At 34.0% G+C, this 18,599-nt stretch overlaps 2 protein-coding genes across 4 annotated transcripts; one reads left to right on the top strand and one right to left on the bottom strand.

Annotated features, from left to right (window-relative positions):
• Positions 1-4,931: 4,931 nt before the first annotated feature.
• LOC116118015 (F-box/LRR-repeat protein At4g14103-like) lies at positions 4,932-7,363 on the top strand. Of its 2 annotated transcripts, none has more exons than XM_031404003.1 (4): positions 4,932-5,018; positions 5,586-6,552; positions 6,672-6,806; positions 6,932-7,363. In XM_031404003.1, exons 2-4 carry the CDS (start codon positions 5,590-5,592, stop codon positions 7,187-7,189), a joined length of 1,356 nt encoding a protein of 451 aa, XP_031259863.1. In that variant the 5' UTR covers positions 4,932-5,018; positions 5,586-5,589; the 3' UTR covers positions 7,190-7,363. The 2 variants fall into 2 exon arrangements, with proteins under 2 accessions (XP_031259863.1, XP_031259862.1); XM_031404002.1 differs by having other exon boundaries at positions 6,672-6,830.
• A 2,006-nt stretch (positions 7,364-9,369) lies between these two features.
• Positions 9,370-12,446, bottom strand: LOC116117989 (transcription termination factor MTERF5, chloroplastic-like). 2 transcript variants are annotated; one of them, XM_031403965.1, is made up of 5 exons: positions 12,140-12,446; positions 11,702-11,778; positions 11,005-11,063; positions 10,696-10,911; positions 9,370-10,609 (listed from the first exon to the last, which is right to left on the bottom strand). In XM_031403965.1, exons 2-5 carry the CDS (start codon positions 11,770-11,772, stop codon positions 9,600-9,602), a joined length of 1,356 nt encoding a protein of 451 aa, XP_031259825.1. In that variant the 5' UTR covers positions 11,773-11,778; positions 12,140-12,446; the 3' UTR covers positions 9,370-9,599. The 2 variants fall into 2 exon arrangements, with proteins under 2 accessions (XP_031259825.1, XP_031259826.1); XM_031403966.1 differs by having other exon boundaries at positions 11,008-11,063.
• Positions 12,447-18,599: the final 6,153 nt, after the last annotated feature.

Here is an 18,599-nt window from a genome sequence, read left to right as displayed (position 1 = left end):
AATTTGGTTTTGATTATTAAATATTGCGTTAGATTTTTTAATTTTTAATCATCAATGTTAAAGTGAACATATTTATTTTGGAGCTTTTTTCGGATGAATATGTTGATATTTTGGCCTACAGTTTCTGTACAATTTCTTATATCGTGTTTAGGCATAATATGCTTATAAAAATTACATGATGATTTCACAGTTTTCAAGAATTAGTTTTATTATCTTTATACTGAGTTTTCATGTTGATAATTTCACTGTGAAACCTAGAAAACTTATTCCCATAGTTAAAATTCGTTGTTATTATGGACAAAGATACTATGGTTTTAATTCAAAAACCCGGAAGCATTTCAAAAGACAGAAAGTAGGTGTAGAGGTAGAAAAGTGACCTGACCCGTGGTGAGGTAGTGCAAATTATCGGGCCTAACCTAACCGTCTCTTTGTTCAAAAGGGTCAGCCCAACCCGGCCTGCCAACCCTAATTCGGTGGGTTTTTGTACAGGCCAAACCAGCAAAAAAATTTTTTTTATTATTTTTTTTCTTTTGTATAATTTTTTTTAGTTAACTTTTCAAATATCAATTCAATTCAATTAATTTTTTTTAACTTAACATTTCAAATATTAATTCAATTTTAATACAATTAAATTGTAATATCAGAAAAATTAAATTTATTCATTTATCAAAAAATAAAATAGGAAATAAGAAATTACAACAATTATTGTCTCGTTAGAAACCTTATCAAGAAAAGCACAATTGAGATAAAACTTGATAAAGAAAAAAAAGTGCAATAATTGATAGTTAAATTTATAAATTACAAAGTTACAATTTACACAACAACTAATTTGAGGGTTGACTAAGACTCCCTCATCTGTATCATCTAAATTACAAAATTGAAATGATTTTATTAAAGTATCGTCGACAACCTCGTATTGATCCTGATGGCGTGATCGTTCCCAATCTCGAAGACATGTAAGGACTTTAAATCAATTTCGGTGAAAGTTTAGTCCTCATTTCATTTAAAATTCTTCCACTTACACTATATGTTTGTTCGGATGAGACGATTAAGACAGAAACTGAGAAAACATCCAGGGCAAGTCTTGATAGTACCAGAAAAATACATTTTCTGGTTTTTCAATATTCTAAGACATCAAAGTTGGCTCTTTGTTGTGGATCTGCTAGTAACAAGTCAGGGGTTTCAAAATATTGGTGAAGCTCATTACTCTGTAGCTGCATAGAAGACAATATATTCGTTCCCATACCGACTTTCATATTACAAATAGAGAAAGACTAGACTTACAAAAATTTCTACAAAGAGTCTTTGTACAAAGTGATGTGACAACTAACGTGGTAAGCCACATCACCACTTTCCACGTTAGCATTTTCTTAAATATTTAATAATTAATTAATTATATTAATTAAAATATTTCAATTAACCTAAATTCACAAAAAAAAAAAAAAAAAAAAAAAAAATTGATTATACTATATCAAAAATCCGTTCTCATCCTTCATCTTCTTCTCTTCCCTTCTCTTCTCTTCTCTTCTCCTCCTCTTCCTTTCTTATTTATTTCCCAATCTCAACTGCACCATCGTCGTATATCCTTTTCGACCATCACTCGTAACGCATCGTTACTATTCACGAGGCACTGCCAAGGTGCGGCCAACCACCAATCCCTTGCCTCTCGTGGCACTACCAACCATACCACATCTGGCCACGGTTTTGCCAGCCACTAGGCCACCCAAGGCCAAGGTGTGGCCAACCACCAATCCCTTATCTTCCTCTTCTTTACATTTTAGTTTTTTCTTCTATTTTCTTTTTTTCTTACTCTTAATAAAAAAATACATTATAAACATAATTAATTACAACCCTTCAATCTCCAAATTCACCAAATCTAATTTCTTAAGAAAAATTAATAATAAACTGAAGAAATAAAAAATTTGAGCCAACCACCAGATCTGGGTCGTGGTGGCCAAACATCGGATTTGGGCAGTGGTGGCAAGATTCAACCATTTCCCAAGTGCAATTGGAGGAAGATGGAGAAAGAGAATGAGAAATAAGGAGGAGATAGAGAAGAAAGGTGGAAGAGGAGAGAGAAAAAAAAACAGATAAGAAAGGAAGAGGAGGAAAAGAGAAGCAGAAAAGAGGAAGAAGATGAAGGATGAGAAATAACAATGGAAAATTAGGGTTTGAATAACAGAAAAGGAATTGGGGATTTTTTATTTAATAGAATCATTTTTTTTTTTTTTTTGGAATTTGGATTAATTAAAATATTTTAATTAATATAATTAATTAAATATTTAAAAATGCTGATGTGGAAAGTGGAGACGTGGCAGGTGATGTGGCTTGCCGTTACTGTCACTTTGTACAAAGACTTTTTGTAAGTCTTTATAAGTTTAGCATTTCTCTTGTAAATATACCTTTCCAAGATACTCTTTTATCTGTTTTAATTGATTGGCATACGCTTCTTTTTGTAAATTTTCACTTAACATGTCTAAAACATTTTCTAAACCCACTAATTTAAGCATAAGATCAAATATGACAGCTAAACAATAAAGAAAATGAATGAGTTTCTAATATTTTTTAAATTTAAAATCCATTGCTTCTATTGGTCTCGCTAAAATTTCATTGTTTCTGTTTCGAGCAAATAAATTTAAAAATTGTATGTATTACCAATAGACTAGTAGGATAATATACACCAGAAAGTTTTAAAGTGGCAAGATAAAATGTTTTAAGAAAAGAATGAAATTTTTGAGCTATATGCCAATCACTTTCTACCAAATAATGAGGACTCCTCTTATTTGTTATAAAATAACTAATTAAATTTGCATAAAGTAAACATGAATCAAGCATTAAATAAGTACTATTCCACCTAACTGGCATGTCTAATACAAAAGTTCTAAAAGACAAATTTGATTTTTTATATACATCTTAAAATTCAGAATTTCTTTTATTACTACTAATAATTCAAGCTAAACAATTCATAATTCTATCAATATTATTTCTAATTCTTTTCATACCACTTTTTACAATTAAATTAGTAATGTGACATGCATAACGTTGATGAAAAAACTTCAAATTCTCATAAAAAGGAAAATTTATTTTTAAAAAAATTTACAGCTCTACTGTTAGTATTAGCATTATCTAAAGTTGGACTAATCACTTTGTGAACAATATCATATTATTCTAAAACTTCAACAATTTTATAATAAAATTTTTGACCACTGTGATCCACATCCATTAATTTAAATCCTAATAAAGATTTATTTAATTTACATTCGTTATCAAAATAATGACTAGTCACATAAATATAATCTTGTTTAGTTCTATCACTCCAAATATCAATGGTTAGAGCCACACTAACATAACAACTATGTATTTTATTTCTTATTTCTAATTTTATTTTCTTAAACAAATTTATTAAATCATTTCTAGTTGAAGTTTTAGAATAAGTTCTAAATTCTGGTAAAAATGAATTTTTATTAAATCTTTCAAAATATTTATCTTCAGCCATATTAATAGGTTGATCAGTTGCAACAATATATAAAGCTAATTGTTCCCTATATACATCAGAATTATAACGATAAGTATTATCCATACTAGTTATTTGAGTCTGATTGGTTTCTCTATTTCCATGATGATTTATATGTTTACCAGCATGCCTTTTTAAAGTACTAGTACAATTACCTGCATTAGCTTTATAAACATTTCCATAATATTTGCATCTTACTTTCTTCACTTGAACTCAATTTTCTGTCTCGTAAAATTTTTCGAAATGCACCTAAACGTTTGATGTGTGCTTGTCTTCGATTCCGATAGCTGCAGTTGATAAACCCGCTTCTACTTCAGATGATGTTGGACGAGGACGACGATTACGAGAATGACCTCTAGAACCACTGGGAGCTGAAGCAGCATAGGGAGGAAGGGGGGAAATATTATGAGGTGTATTAGATTCTAAATAAATTTCGTTTCATTGGCCTCTCCTAAATTTCATAACTAAATAAATTTATGAATTTAACTTATTATTTTCGTATTGTAATGCACATTATTCGTATCAATAACACTACACATACAACACTCCCTTACAATATGACATGGCATCTAAAGTGGCATATGCCATCTCATCTGCCACATTACTTGTAGAGGTCGTGGAGTTGGTGTAGAGGTCAACTTGGTGTAGCTGTGGTGGCGACTGTGTTTCGCGTGAGATTGGGAAATGTGGTGGCTAGGGTTCTAAAAATTGAAAGGAAATTTGGGAAAAACTTTAGGGTTTGAATTTCATGGAAAATGAAATTGATTTAGGGAAAATGAAATTTAAAATTTAGGGTTGTAAGGAATTTTTTTTTTTTTTTTTTTTTTTTAAATTTTGGGAGGGAAGTGACATGGCATCTAAGTGATGTGACAGATGAGGCAGCATATGCCATATCATATTGTAAGAGAATGTTGTATATGTAGTGTTATTGATACGAATAGTGTGCATTACAACACGGAAATGATAAGTTAAATTCATAAATTTATTTAGTTATGAAATTTAGGAGAGGCCAACGAAACGACATATTTAATTCTCACTCCACTTGAACTCAACTAAGAAAACCAAATATTAAACGACAAAGCGAAGATATATTAGTTGTAATTTCTCTGAATAAATTAGAAATATATATTAATCTATAATCAAATTCAATACTGAGATACACTAGACTCCGTTTGGTTCACTATTATAATATAAAATTAAGTTATTTTTATGAAAAAGATAATTGTCAATATTTTGAGTTGGATAAAATATGATTGGATTTTTAGAATATCAAAAAAAAAACGTATTTTTGAGTTTGGATAATGGGAAATTAGTGAAACAATTTTTATAATCCAATTCTTTCATGTCAAAGTCCAAAGTCTGTCCGCGTGTGGACATCGTTTTCTTTCTCACTTCACTGTACAATGCGGTCTCTAGTTCAAAGTGAACAAGAAAAGGGCACTCAGTAGACGACTTCAACAGTGAAGTCTTCCAACACCTAAATCCCCAATTCTTCCCGTCAAAGGTTCTTCCAATTTCCTAGCCAAATTCATTTCTTCAGTTTTGACCAATTTAAAGCGGAATTTTTTTTCTGGGTATTTCATTTACTGTGTGTCAGTAATTCTTTGTCCATTGATACAATTATACTGAAGCTTTACATGTTCATTGATATTAATATAATGGGTTTTGATCATTGATGTGGATCGTAATAGTTTTATTTTGAAGTTTTGATTGGGTGAATCATGTTGATATTTTGTTGAACAGTTGTCATATCTGTAATTTTCATCGTTAATTTGTAGCTGAAATTAGGGTTTTTTTATTTATTTTTATTTTAGTTGTAAACATGAAACCTTTAGCTTTCTGCTTTTACTTTTCTTGTTTAATATCTATTTTTTAAAATTTATTTTTTTGAGAAGAAGTTATAGATTAGTTTCTTAATTTCATAGTTTGATGTTAACTCCTAGAGTTAATTTGTCATGCTTACTGAGTTTTGATGTTGATAATTTCTTGTGGAACTTAAAAGAATATACTCATAGTAGATTAAAGTTTTAGTTATATCATTCTTATACTGAGATTGAATTCTTTGTTTTAGGGAGATGGACTCAATTATGAGCATGGAAGCTTTTGTTTCACTGCTTAATTTGAAAGCCAGAGAATTTCTTATGGAACGGAATGCTGATGTGGGCAAAGATATAATTAGCAAATTACCTGACTCTATTCTACTTCACATTCTTTCCTTCCTTCCCATCAAAGATGTTTTAAGAACTTCTGTATTGTCGACAAGATGGAAATATCTTTGGACCTCTATTTCCAATATTTATTTTGATGAGACTAGTAATAATTTTCCATCAGGCATGAGGGCAAGCATTCGGGATTCAGTGAATAAAGTATTCCTCCTCCATGATACTTCAAGTATACAAAAGTTCCGTCTTAGGAGTAGAAGGAGTGTCAGCAGATCACGTCTTAATTCATGGGTATCGACTGCAATAAGTCATAAGGTTGAAGAGCTTGATCTTGACTTGCCTGTTTCACCATCCTTTAAGTTGCCTGATACCCTTTTTACCTCTGATACGCTCAGCATATTGAAATTGAATATGGAAATAGTGTTCAAGGTTCCCAGGTTCACACGCTTCTCAAACCTTAGAACTCTATCTCTAAGGAAGGTTAAATTTCATGGTAACCAATATGCTGAACATCTTTTTTCTGCCTGTCTAGTTCTCCAAGAGTTGGTTTTATGCAAATGCGTTTTGGTGGATACCACGAGAATCACCATTTCTATTCCTACTTTAAGGAAATTGGAAATCCGTCATCCTCTCCCCCTAGACTATCAATTATATGGATGTTGTGTCACAGTTTGTGCAGAAAATCTGATCTCTCTTAGTTGCAAAAGTTGTGCAGTAGTTGAACTTGTACTAAGCAACCTATCTTCAATGAAGGATGCATATATTGATGAAGAATGTTCCGGATATCAGGATAATGAATTTAGTAGACGTGTTATAGGAGTATTAGGTGGAATGCATAATGTTCAGTCGCTTAGATTGTCATATGATACCCTTCAGGTATGACAACTTCTTCTTGAGCAACTGGTCTTAGAAGTTCTTTCTTCATATGTTCATTCTATGGATAGATATAACATAATTCTCTTTTGACATTAACCCTTATTCCTTTTTGTGCCAAGTGTCTCGCTCGTGAAAAAAATCTTCAAGCTAGTCTTCCAATGTTTCATAACTTGAGTCATTTGAAGGTGATTAAGAAGATGTACGATTATACAAATGAGGAAGTGTTGATGTCCTTTCTTGAGAAATCACCTAATGTAAAAACTCTTGAGTTACCTGAGGTAGTTATATCAATTATAGCTGCAAGTTGATCTCCATAGAACTCAAATTTTATGGGATGTGAAGCCTCCTTTTCCATTAATAATTTGTGTTCATTATGCAGGTTTGGGTAAAAAACATTTTCCCTCAATGTTTGAAGTCTTGCATCAAGACTGTTAGCATCGCACATTTTGAAGGCTGGTATAGAGAAGTTCTTTTCTTAAAACATTTGCTTAGGAATTCAAACGTTTTGGAGAGGCTTACAGTTTTTTGTGGAAAGGACTTAGCCAGAGATTTGCGGAAGCTGAATGAGATCAACCATGAGTTACAAGCAATTCACAGTTGTGAAATTGAGTTTCGTAAAGGTTTTAAGCGTGATTGAGATCGTGATCGCATTTTCTGATAATTTATACGTTTAGAAGTCATTTGTTTTGATGACTGCATAATTGAATATCCATGATGTATTGACACTGAACCTGGTGTGCTTTGGTAGCTTGCCTGTAGAAAATTTCAGTACCTTGTTAAGTTCATATCTATATTATATTTTTATATAATCTGTGTAATGCGAAGTGTTGATGCCAATTTTAGATGTGTTTATATTTTTAGCTGACTTACTTTCTTGGTGTCACTGCATCAGTATAATTTTTATATCAAATTTTGGCATATTCTTGAGTGATGATTGATCAGTTATTATTTAAGGGAATTTCTGAATTAATATATTAGATTAATCTACATTGGATGATGTGACTCTCTATTATTTAATTAAAAATTATTTCTTATATTCAAATAAATAAATATATTATAGAATCCAATTCTAACCAATAAATAAATATACTTCAAAATAGTTTGATTATAGTATTAGATTAATTTTAACCTTCTTATCCCAATGCCTGAAAAGCAGAAGAGAGCTCATCAGTAGCGTTAAAATTATCACATCTCATAACCTAAAATTATCACATCTCATAACCCAACTCTGGTCAATTTAATTTTCCAGCCAAATTGATTTCGAAGTTCAATTTATGTTTTTGGTTTTAATAGTTCTTTCTTGTAAGAGTGAATTCTGAACATGGACGCTGTTGTTTCACAGCCTAATTCAAAAGCCAGGAAGATTTTGATGGGCAACGGCGAGGGCAAGGGCAAAGATTATATCAGTAAATTACCTGACAATATTTTACATTACATACTTTCGTTTCTTTCCAGTAAAGAAGTTTTGAGAATTTTTGTATTGTCAAGAAGATGAAAATGCATTTTTACTTCCATTACCAACATTGATTTTGATGAGAATAGTCATAATCTATCGAGGTTAGGCATGAAGACTAGCTTTCTGAATTCTGCAGAAGAAATAGTCCTCCTGCATGGTGCTTCGAATATACAAAAAATTCCATCTAAGGTGTTGTATGAGTGTTAGTGCGCCGCGTGTTAGTTCATGGTTATCGGCTGCAATAAGTCATAATGTTGAAGAGATTGATCTTTCCCTGATTTTTAGTACACATTTTGTGTTGCCTGATACCCTTTTTATTTGAATCACTCAGCATGATGAATTTACGCGGGGGGGGGGTGCGGGGGCGGGCACGCGTGGGGGATACTTCATGGTTCATAGTTTTGTACATTTTCCAAACCTTGAGACTTTACATCTTATGGTTACATTTCCAGGTGATCGATCCACCGAAAGATTCTTTTCCGGTTGTCCAATCCTTGAAAATATGATTGCATTTTGGAACTGTACCAAGAGAGTCACCATTTCTATTCCCAGTGTAAAAGCACTGACTATTGATGGCGGCCCTTGCTCTCCAAACTATTTACTTGAAATTGTTGTTGCATTTTATGCAGAAAATCTTATCTCTGTTCAATACACTAATTTTGTGCCAGTTGAACTTTTCCTATGTGACCTGTTTTCACTAACTAATGCATATACTAATGTTACATCTTTGGGGCATACGGAAAGTGAAATTGCCCAACGTGCAACAGGCCTACTTCATGGAATTCATATTGTCAAAACTTTGACACTGTCAACAGAAATTCTTGAGGTACGATGACTTATCCTTTCTCAATTACGTAAAGTCTATTTGTCATGTTTTATGTTCATAATCTAGGCAGATATCTGAATTCTTAAATATTTCTTAGTCTCTTTGTTGAAGAAAAGCTCCAAGATTGTCTTCCTAAATTTCTAGAGTTGACTCATTTGAACGTGATTCCGGTTATGCCTCAAACAAACAAAAAAGTGTTCTAAGTGCTTTCTTGAAAATTCACCTTCTTCACCAAATCAGTGTATTTTCACTTCCATTTCAACGCAGCCCTTTCCGAATGTGACTCGGCAAGAGTAAAGAGGATTTTTTTTTTTTTTTTTTGAGTAATACTACACTTACAAAATTTTTTTACAAAGATCTTCACACAAAATAATGTGACAAAAAAAGAATAAAAGAGTAAATTTAATGAGTTTGATTTTTTATTTCACTTTTTTATTCATTTTTTACCACTTCACTTTGTATGTAAATATTTGTAAGATTTATTTATAAATATAGTATTATTATTTTTTTATTTTTTTACTAATACCAAGTTCCAATTTAGGTATCAACCCTACCTCCTACCAGTAATGAAGCGCCAAAATTGGTAAAGAAGGTAACGCCATTTTCCGCACAGACTCTCCGAATGCAAAATTTCCTATCCATTTCCTTAATTTATCATAAAAATGCAAAGCAACGCCCAAGTACTGTAAAACTTGATATACAGTTTTGATCAGACAATGTAGCACTGGGATTTTCCATTCAAGTCTAGTTCTTGATTAAAGATCATTACTTACTATCTGTACCACTTGAACCCTCATTGGAAAGCATTTTCTTCCTTTTCCTTTTTAAAGCTTTCTCAAAGTCACAGCCTGACAGTGATAACATCAGGTTCAGCCGCATTTTCACTCCGCACTCTGTTACAAGTGCATACCGCGGTTTAATCCTCTCTTCCAAACTGTAACTAAAATACTGAGGGAACTTAACTAGCTCAAATTTTGAGTAACCCATGGTCATTAAAAACTCCCATTTTGGTATCAAGCTTTTGGTGAAGCTAATATTATACAAAGTAGGACTTCTAGAAACCATTATCCCCACTTCTTCAATACTAAATCCCCTCTCCAAGAAAAACTTGGCCATAGGCTTTAGCTTGTCTTCCACACTGTAGCCTATATAGACCGGGTGCCGAGTTAAGATCTTACCAATGCTTTCTGCTGACAGGCCCAACTCATAGAGGAAATCAACAATTGCCTGAACCTTATCCCTGCTAAAAGTGAGAAGTGACGGGTAACGATGTATAACTTTTGCCCACTGTTTCTTGTCTACACCCACACCTTCTAAGAATGTCAAGGTGGGGATTACATTTGCAAATAGACTAAGTCCGCATAATTGAGGACAGCTGCAGATAATTTTAAGAATGCCTGATTGAGGTACCCCAAGATCAAGAAGAAACTTAACCAGCGGCTTGATTTTCTTCTCCAAGCTGTCGTAGACAAGTTTTGGATATCTACGAATAATTCCCTTGATCTGCTCATGATCCATGCCAAGCTCTATGAGGTAGATAAGTTGAGGGTGCAGATCTGCAGCTAGACCTGTGTCAATTACTTGAGAGACCACTTTCGGCTTCTTGGAGTTGAGGTTGGAATGGTTTTGAGAAACTGGCTCAGCTGGCTTTTCTTTGACAAGTGAATCAGGAAAGTTCTCCACCACATTTACCAAAGCATTTCCATGCTCTTCAAGCAGAGATTCAAGGTAAGGAATGAGGGTGTCCCTGACCTCCAGATTTGTGAGCTCTCTTACTTCAATGGCAAGAAAAACTGATTAAAATGGAAACAAAGACACTGATACAGAAACCCAAATAGAAATACACACAATGCAACCCAACCTACAAGACACCGAGATCTATGAGCTGCATGAATCCTTGAAACTAAGTGGTTGATGAAAAGATCTGATCTAGTGATGGTTCTTGCAGCCAATTCCTTGCTCAGACCTTGTTTCTTCAAGAACAAAGTGAACACAGACTTGGTCTCTTCCTTTTCAGCTGCTAACTTCATTGGAGGCTCTACTCTTGAGTTGAATGATCCATGTACACAGGAATCAGCTGTTATTACACCAGAACACCATGTTAATAGTATGAAGTGGAAAGATACATGCAAAAACCATAATTTCAGCTTGTATAAGATGGTTCAAATACTACTAGAAAAACTGCTTGCCCAGCAACAGAAGAGTTTCTCGGGAGAAGTAAGTTGAGTCCTGCGGAAGAATACAAGGAAATCAATGTTATACCTCACACACAAACAACATAAATAAAGTCTATAGAAAAGTGAGAAAGGGGATTTGGACATTCTATTTAACAAAACTTATACAACAGACCTTAAAAGTCTTAATTAAGATGCTTTAAAATTCACCACATAGTCACACAACATAGAACAGGGTAAATGCTTTTATCCTAAAGATGCATACTAACATTCAATGAATAAACATATAATGGACTTTGTCAAATGCCAAAACCAAATTTGTCCTCCAATGGCAGTAAGATTACTACCATATTCAAGTTAATATTTATCTATAGTTTTCTTAATTCTACCTTTAAGCTAATCTGTAAATGCTCATTTTCACCAATTCTTTCCATCCTAGCACCAGAATGCATCCATTTAAATCCACTACATCAAGGTCTTCATGCAAGTAATTTTGGTTTACCAAATATCTTATTTTACAAAGAAGTATAAAATTTTGAAATTTTTACTCTTACATTTTTTTAGCATATTGTTTTCAACCGTTATCAGTTAGCGTGCGTGCGTGCACACACACACTCACGAAAAAAAAAGCTTGCAGCTTTTCTGTAGCAAGGAATTTGAAACATAAAGACAAATGGTAAAAGAATAAAATACCTTATGATGTAGAAAGCTCCTCTACAGAGAGATGAAATGTCTGAAGAGTGACTTCCACAAAGGGCCTGCATTTTCAGCTTGAAGAAGCCAAACAGAAACTTAATACAAGAAAGGTGCACAAACTCAATGGATCTTTTAGTTTTTAATGTTTACACACTTATTTCAGCTTCAAACTTCAGAACTTTCAGAAAACATTAAAAAAAAAAAATCATTTTGATCAAAATCCCCATAAAAGTTAAAGAGATTGCAAACCCAGATAGACCAAACTAAACTGTACAGTAAAAATGCATCAAACCTAAAATATGGTTGACTCAATTTAAAGACGAAATAACGGTAAAAAAAAAAAATTAATAATAATAAATAAAAAACCCTCAAACGACTGATAATTTTTTTAGTACCAAAATATGTAGAGATTAAAGAAAAGATTGCAGAGCTTACAAACAAGGAACAAGAAGATTTTGAAGCTTATCTGAGGAAGAGCAATGACGTTATTTCCGCTTCTTCACTACCTTCAATATCTTTTCAATTATCATTTACTTTCTCTTTTCTCTTATTGGGGCTCCTTTTTCTACATTTAAATCAATTGATTAATAGGAAGAATCGGTGAATTGGAAGATTGAAGTAGAAAGTGAAAGCGGTTTTCCATGGTGGCTCTTGAAGAGTTCGTTTGAATGTTTGATAAGTCGACTGCTATAGGGTTCGGGTTTTGAGAGGGGAGGTCAAAGAAAATATACGAAATGTAGGGGAAATAAAAGATAGCTTTCATACCTTGGGGTTTCGAACCTATCCCAAATATCAGGGGGTTAAATAGATTTTTTGATTCCGCAAAAGTGGACTAACTCAAGTCACCGATAAACGCCGGAACGCCCCCCTGTATCTATCAATTTTCCATCAAAGAAATCGTATCCTATTCCTATATGATTGTATTGTACTCCTCTATTAATTTTTTTATTATTGGAGTCAGCCTCTGTTCATGATTTATTTTAATTTGATCATCTAGTTTATTAATGTTTTAGTTAAATCTCACATGTGTCAAATTATGAGTGGTTAGAGATGCCAACTTAGATTTCTGAGTTGGTACCTCCGTAAAATGAGATTTTCTCATGATAGTATCGCTGGCGTGGTATAATAATAATCCTTTCCATTCTTCTCGTAGTTGTCGTTATGTTAGATAAAGTTACGCTCTTTGTAATAATCAAATCGTACTGTTATACTCGGCATATTCATTCAAATATTTTCAAGCTACAATTGAGTTTACAAATCGAATTTAAAAAATAAATAGATTAACAATGAAACGAATGATAGCATGGAAAGAATATCTTTGTTCAAATCCGTAAATTTCAAAACGAGCTCGTGGTGATGAGCTCATGGTGATACGAATACTGTTGTGTAATCCTTTTAATACAAATTATGTTTATGTTCAAACATTCTGAAGGAATTCATGAACCTAACCCAGCTTACAGCTCCCAAAAAGCATGTGATCTAAATAGCTTCTAGCCCTAGACGGTATGAAAATGGAATTAATCTTCAAACTGTTCAATTGTAAATTGTATTGTACAATGAGACATGTTTTTGCAAGACACTTATGTTATTTTCTATATCAAACTTTTATGTTACTCCCTTGTCACATGTTTGTGAATGTTGGTTATATTTAATACATCCTGTCGATGTTGGTGTGACTAGGTACTTGTAAACACATGTTGAAGTTGGCACTTGTCACATGCTCCATTTTGTGTTAAGTCTACTACATACATACATACATTATTCGTAAATTTCGAGTGACTACCCACACGAGACTTTAGTGAAATTCCTATTTGATGATTAGTCCCATCTTTTTTATAACCCTTGGCCTCAATTGGTAGTGTGTGGCAATTTCCTAACACGTTGTCCTAAAACAGCTCCAACGTCATAATCGCTTTTGCCACACATCAACTCGAATGAAAGACTTCAATCGGGTGGCTGTATAATTGGGTTGTGGTTAGGAGTTCTTTCAACTTCTCAAACCCATGTACAAGTGCCATTCACATGGACATTTCCCCTCTTCGGCTTTCAAAGTTCTCATTTTCATATTTGCTATACCACCAAGATCTTCACCGGACTGCTCCATTGGCTCACGCCCCGAGTTTCGCAGTTCTAGGGTTAAGATGAGCCAATTTATGAATATGTGTTATGAATTGTGTTAATATTTGTTAAGTATATGTTTTTTAAGTTTTATTATTGTGGGTAATGCTTTAAATCTTTTGGATCCGAGAGTTGAAATTTAATGTGCTAGGACTATTACTAGATACTTAAGAAAGATCATGAGAGCAGTTATGAGCGATGCATAGTATGGGAATGCACTAAGGATTTCAAAGCTTGACACATATTTGTCTGTTAATACTAATTGGAGTATTAAGGCTGCATTTATTTCACTATCCTATCCTAAAAACTAAAAAAAATGCATTTGTTTCAATATTTTCAAAATCTAATCTTACTTTATTCAACTCAAAATTAACAATTGTCTTTTTTGTAAAAAAACCCAATTCACCTCAACTTTACTTTTTCTAAAATACTATTCTAAAACCATTAGATATTGAATAAAAGAACCTAAATTCCTTGTGAAACGAGAAAAACAACTTTTGAATGTAAAAAAGGGCATTCAAGATCATATTCGTCTTTTATTTGTGTGGATGATGCCTTTTTAAAGAGAGGTATTTAGGGACGTTATTGTTACGATAGTCAAGACAATGATATCAGATATATTTGTTGGCTTCGACGTTGGGATTGAAATATTCTTTACAATAAGGTAACTTGGGAGCTTGATGAGGGGAAAGCAAAAAGTACTTCTCCTTTTTGTAATTCTCTTGAGGTTTTTGGTTGGCTTGTTTTGTTCTTCTTTCACCAAAGTAGACCCGTGTGCCGCCTTTGTTGTTTCTAGGTATAGGATTGAGCATAAGGTTAAAGATGTTGGACAATAAATCTAAAAGAATACATCATTACAAGCCGTAAAATACGCCGTTTATATACTTGTTGCACTAATAAAGGTCGAAGAACATCATTTTGTTAAGAAATATGGGTTATTTTTGTTTTATTGTTTATTAGGGTAGATTTGTCTTTTCATTATTTCCTTTGTTTAGCCATATATATCTTTGTATTTAGGTTAATCATATTTTTTTTGTATTCAATTGAATTGTGCAGTATCAATGAAACCCTAGCCTCCTCTTTTTATTATTTCTTTGGATTGTTTAACATGGTATCAAGTAGAGTTTCATGGGACGAGGCTTAATCTTAAACTGGTTTACGCGGATCCAACTCCGTGGTGAGTTGGTTGGGGGTCTACAGGGGGCAGGGCCCCTGTCGGGTTCCGCCCTGAAAATTTTGGAAAGGTATCGTTCAGTTTCTGCAATCTGGTATTTCATTGGTATTCGTTCAATTTCGACAATCTGGTATTTCGTTTTCCTTTCTTTTGCATTCTGGTTTTCTTTGTTTTCTGAATATGACTACTTAAAGGGACGATTCGCTTCTTTTGTAAGTGTGAGGTTAGATGACAAGAATTATTCGTTTTGGAGTTATGTGATGAGAAATTTTCTTAAGGGTAAAAGATGTGGGGATATGTTAGTGGAACTTCTGTGAAACCTAAGAATCTGATAAGTTTTGATGCTTTGATAGATTCCTAGGAAGCAAACAATGCAAAAATTATTACTTGGATTAACAATTCTGTTAGGCTTCCATAGGTACAAGAGTTAGCGAAGTATGAGAAGCAAAGGAGATTTGGGATCATCTACAAAGGTTTATTACTTAGTCAAATTTTGCAAAGCAATACAATTGGAGAATGACATACGAGCTCTTCAGCAGAAGAATATGAGTGTTCATGAGTTTATTCTGCTATGACAGATCTTTGGGATCAATTGGCTCTTACAGAATCTGCAGAATTAAAGGCATGTGGTGCCTATATTGCTCATAGGGAGCAACAACGGTTGGTACAGTTTTTAACGGCACTTCACAGTGTTTTGAAGGACTTAGAGTTCAATTTTGCATCGTTCTCTATGCCTTCTGTTGACTTAGTTGTCAGTATTTATTGGCTGAAGAAATACGTCTTAAGTCTTATCTGAAAAGGGAATTCTTTCTGCTTCTACTTCTAATCCTTCTGTGTTAGCAGTACCTTCGAAGCCAATCTTTAATATCAGAAAACCTTACACAAGGTTGCCTTTGACAGTGCAGTTTCTATAAGCAAAAAGGTCATTGGAAGGCTGCATGTCCTAAGTTGAGGCAACAGAATCAATCGAAGTAGCAATCTCAAGCTTGGAAGCCTGGCACCATCACAATCTAATTGCTAGACCACCTCAGGTACAAACCCCACAGTCTAAAATGCAGCAGTAGTTCATCAGGTCCTTTCACCGATCCTAGTACTCTGGCTGAGCAATTTCAGAAGTTTCTCCCCTTATAGCCACAAGCTATGTCTGCTTCTTCTTCCGTAGGTCAGTTACCTCATAGTTCTTCAGGTATGTCACTTCTGTATGGGTTTTAGATTTTGGTGCTTCACATCATATGTCTCCAGATTCTTCATCTTTTGCTTCTGTGTCTCCTTCGTCTTCTATTCCTGTCATGACTGCTGATGGCACTCCTATGCCTTTAGCAGGTGTTGTTCTGTTGTCACACCTCACTTGTCTCTCTCTAATGTTTATCATATTCCAAACTTACATTAAATCTTGCTTCTGTTGGTCTTATGTGATTCTGGTAATTTAGTCACATTTTCCTCTTCTTCTTGTTATGTGAAGGATCTATAGTCTCAGAAGCTGATTGGGACAGGTCGTAGGAAGGGGACTATATATTTTGGATGAGTTAAAAGTGCCATTTGCTGCTGCTACTAGTGCTGATGCTGCCGCTACTAGTGTTGATTTGTCTTCTTTTTGTTTGAGTCCTTATTCTTCTAGTTTTTATTTATGCACCGTTTAGGTCATGTTTCGTCTTCTCATTTGAGATTTTTGGCATCACAGGGGTTTTAGGAAATTTGCAAACTTGTGAAATTTCTTATTGTAGTGGATGTAAACTGGCAAAATTTTCAGCTTTACCTTTTAATCGAAGTATTTTTGTTTCTTCTCTCCATTTGATTTGATTCATTCTGATGTATGGGGACCTTCTCCTGTTGCCACAAAAGAAGGGTCTCGATATTATGTTTCTTTTATTGATGATTATACTCGTTATTGTTGGGTTTATTTAAGAAACATCGTTCTGAATTCTTTGAGATATATACAAGCCTTTCAAGCTCTTGTCAAAACTCAACATTCTGCTTTATCAAATGTTTTAGGTGCGATTTGTGTGGGGAATACACTTCTAATAAATTTGTGAGTTGCTTGCATTAGATGGAACTGTTCACCAAACCTCGTGTACAGATACTCTTAAGCAAAATGGTGTTGTTGAAAGAAAACATAGGCACATTGTTGAAACTGCTTATTCTCTCTTATTGTCTGCCTCTGCTCCTAGTGTGTTTTAGGGTTAAGTTTGTTCTTACTGCTGTAGGTTTGATTAATAACATTCCATCTTCTCATATTTCAGTTTTTTCTCTTTCTCGAAAAGTTATATGGGTATGCCTCTGATTATTCTTCCTTTAAAGTATTTGGTTGCACTTGTTTCGTTCTTCGTCCTCATGTAGAACGCAGCAAGTTATCCTCTCGATCTGCTATTTGTGTCTTTCTTGGTTATGTAAAGGTAAAAGGTGTATCGTTGTTTTGATCCAATAACTCAGAAACTTTATGCGTCTCGTCATGTTGTTTTTCTTAAGCATGTACCTTCTTTTCTATTCCATCCACACTCATACCTTGACTAGATTTTCTAATTCATATAGATCATTTTTCTGAGGATTCTGATAGTTTGTCATCTCGGTTCCTAGTACTGATCATTTTGTAGGTACTGACATTTTACTCTCCAGCACACCTGAAGCTCCCTCTTCTTCTATGGTCACTCAAGCTTCGTCTGAGATTGTGGATCCACCTGTACGTCAATCCATATGCATTCGTAAGTCCACAAAGTTACCAGATTTTGCTTATTCTTGTTATTCTTCATCTTTTGCTTCTTTTTTAGCTTCTATACATTGTTTCTCTGAGCCCTCTTCCTATAAAAGGCAATTCTTGATCCTCTTTGGCAGCAAGCTATGGATGAGGACTTTCTGCTTTGCATAAGACAGGTACTTGGGATTTGGTTTCCTCTACCTCCTGGTAAGACTGTTGTTAGTTGTCGTTGGATGTATAAGATCAAGACTAATTCGATGGATCTATTAAGTGATACAAAGCTAGGTTGGTTGCAAAATGTACTCTCAACAGTATGGTATGGATTATGAGGAGACATTTGCTCCTGTTGCAAAATGACTACAATTCGTACTCTTTTGCAGTAGCTTCGGTTCGTCAGTGGCATATCTGTCAACTTGATGTTAAAAATGCCTTCTTGAATGGAGATCTTCAAGAAAAGTTTATATGGCGCCCCTCCTGGTGTTTCACATGATTATGGGTATGTTTGCAAGCGTGAAGAAAGCGTTATATAGTCTTAACAAGCCCCTCGTGCTTGGTTTGAGAAATTTTCTATTGTGATCTCTTCCCTTGGTTTGCTTCTAGTAGTCATGATTCTGCTCTTTTTGTTAATGCACTGATGCGGTCATATCATTCTGTCTTTATAGTTTGATGACTGATTATTACTGTGATGATATTGATGGTATTTCAGTTTTAAAGACAAGTTAGCTCAACAGTTTGAAATGAAGGATTTGGGTTCTCTACGATATTCTTTGGTATTGAGGTAGCCTACTCACCTAGAGGTTATCTTCTTTCTCAGTCAAAATATGTTGTAGATATTCTTGGAGCGGGCTAGACTTACTGATTAACCGTCGATACTCCAATTGAGTTAACGCAAAGTATTCTTTCTCTGATGG

The sequence above is a fragment of the Pistacia vera genome, unplaced genomic scaffold (assembly GCF_008641045.1).
Source record: "Pistacia vera cultivar Batoury unplaced genomic scaffold, PisVer_v2 Contig829, whole genome shotgun sequence".
Taxonomy (NCBI): Eukaryota; Viridiplantae; Streptophyta; class Magnoliopsida; order Sapindales; family Anacardiaceae; genus Pistacia; species Pistacia vera.
The sequence above is the reverse complement of the archived record's forward strand: the minus strand, read 5'-3'. Positions and strand labels throughout refer to the sequence as shown.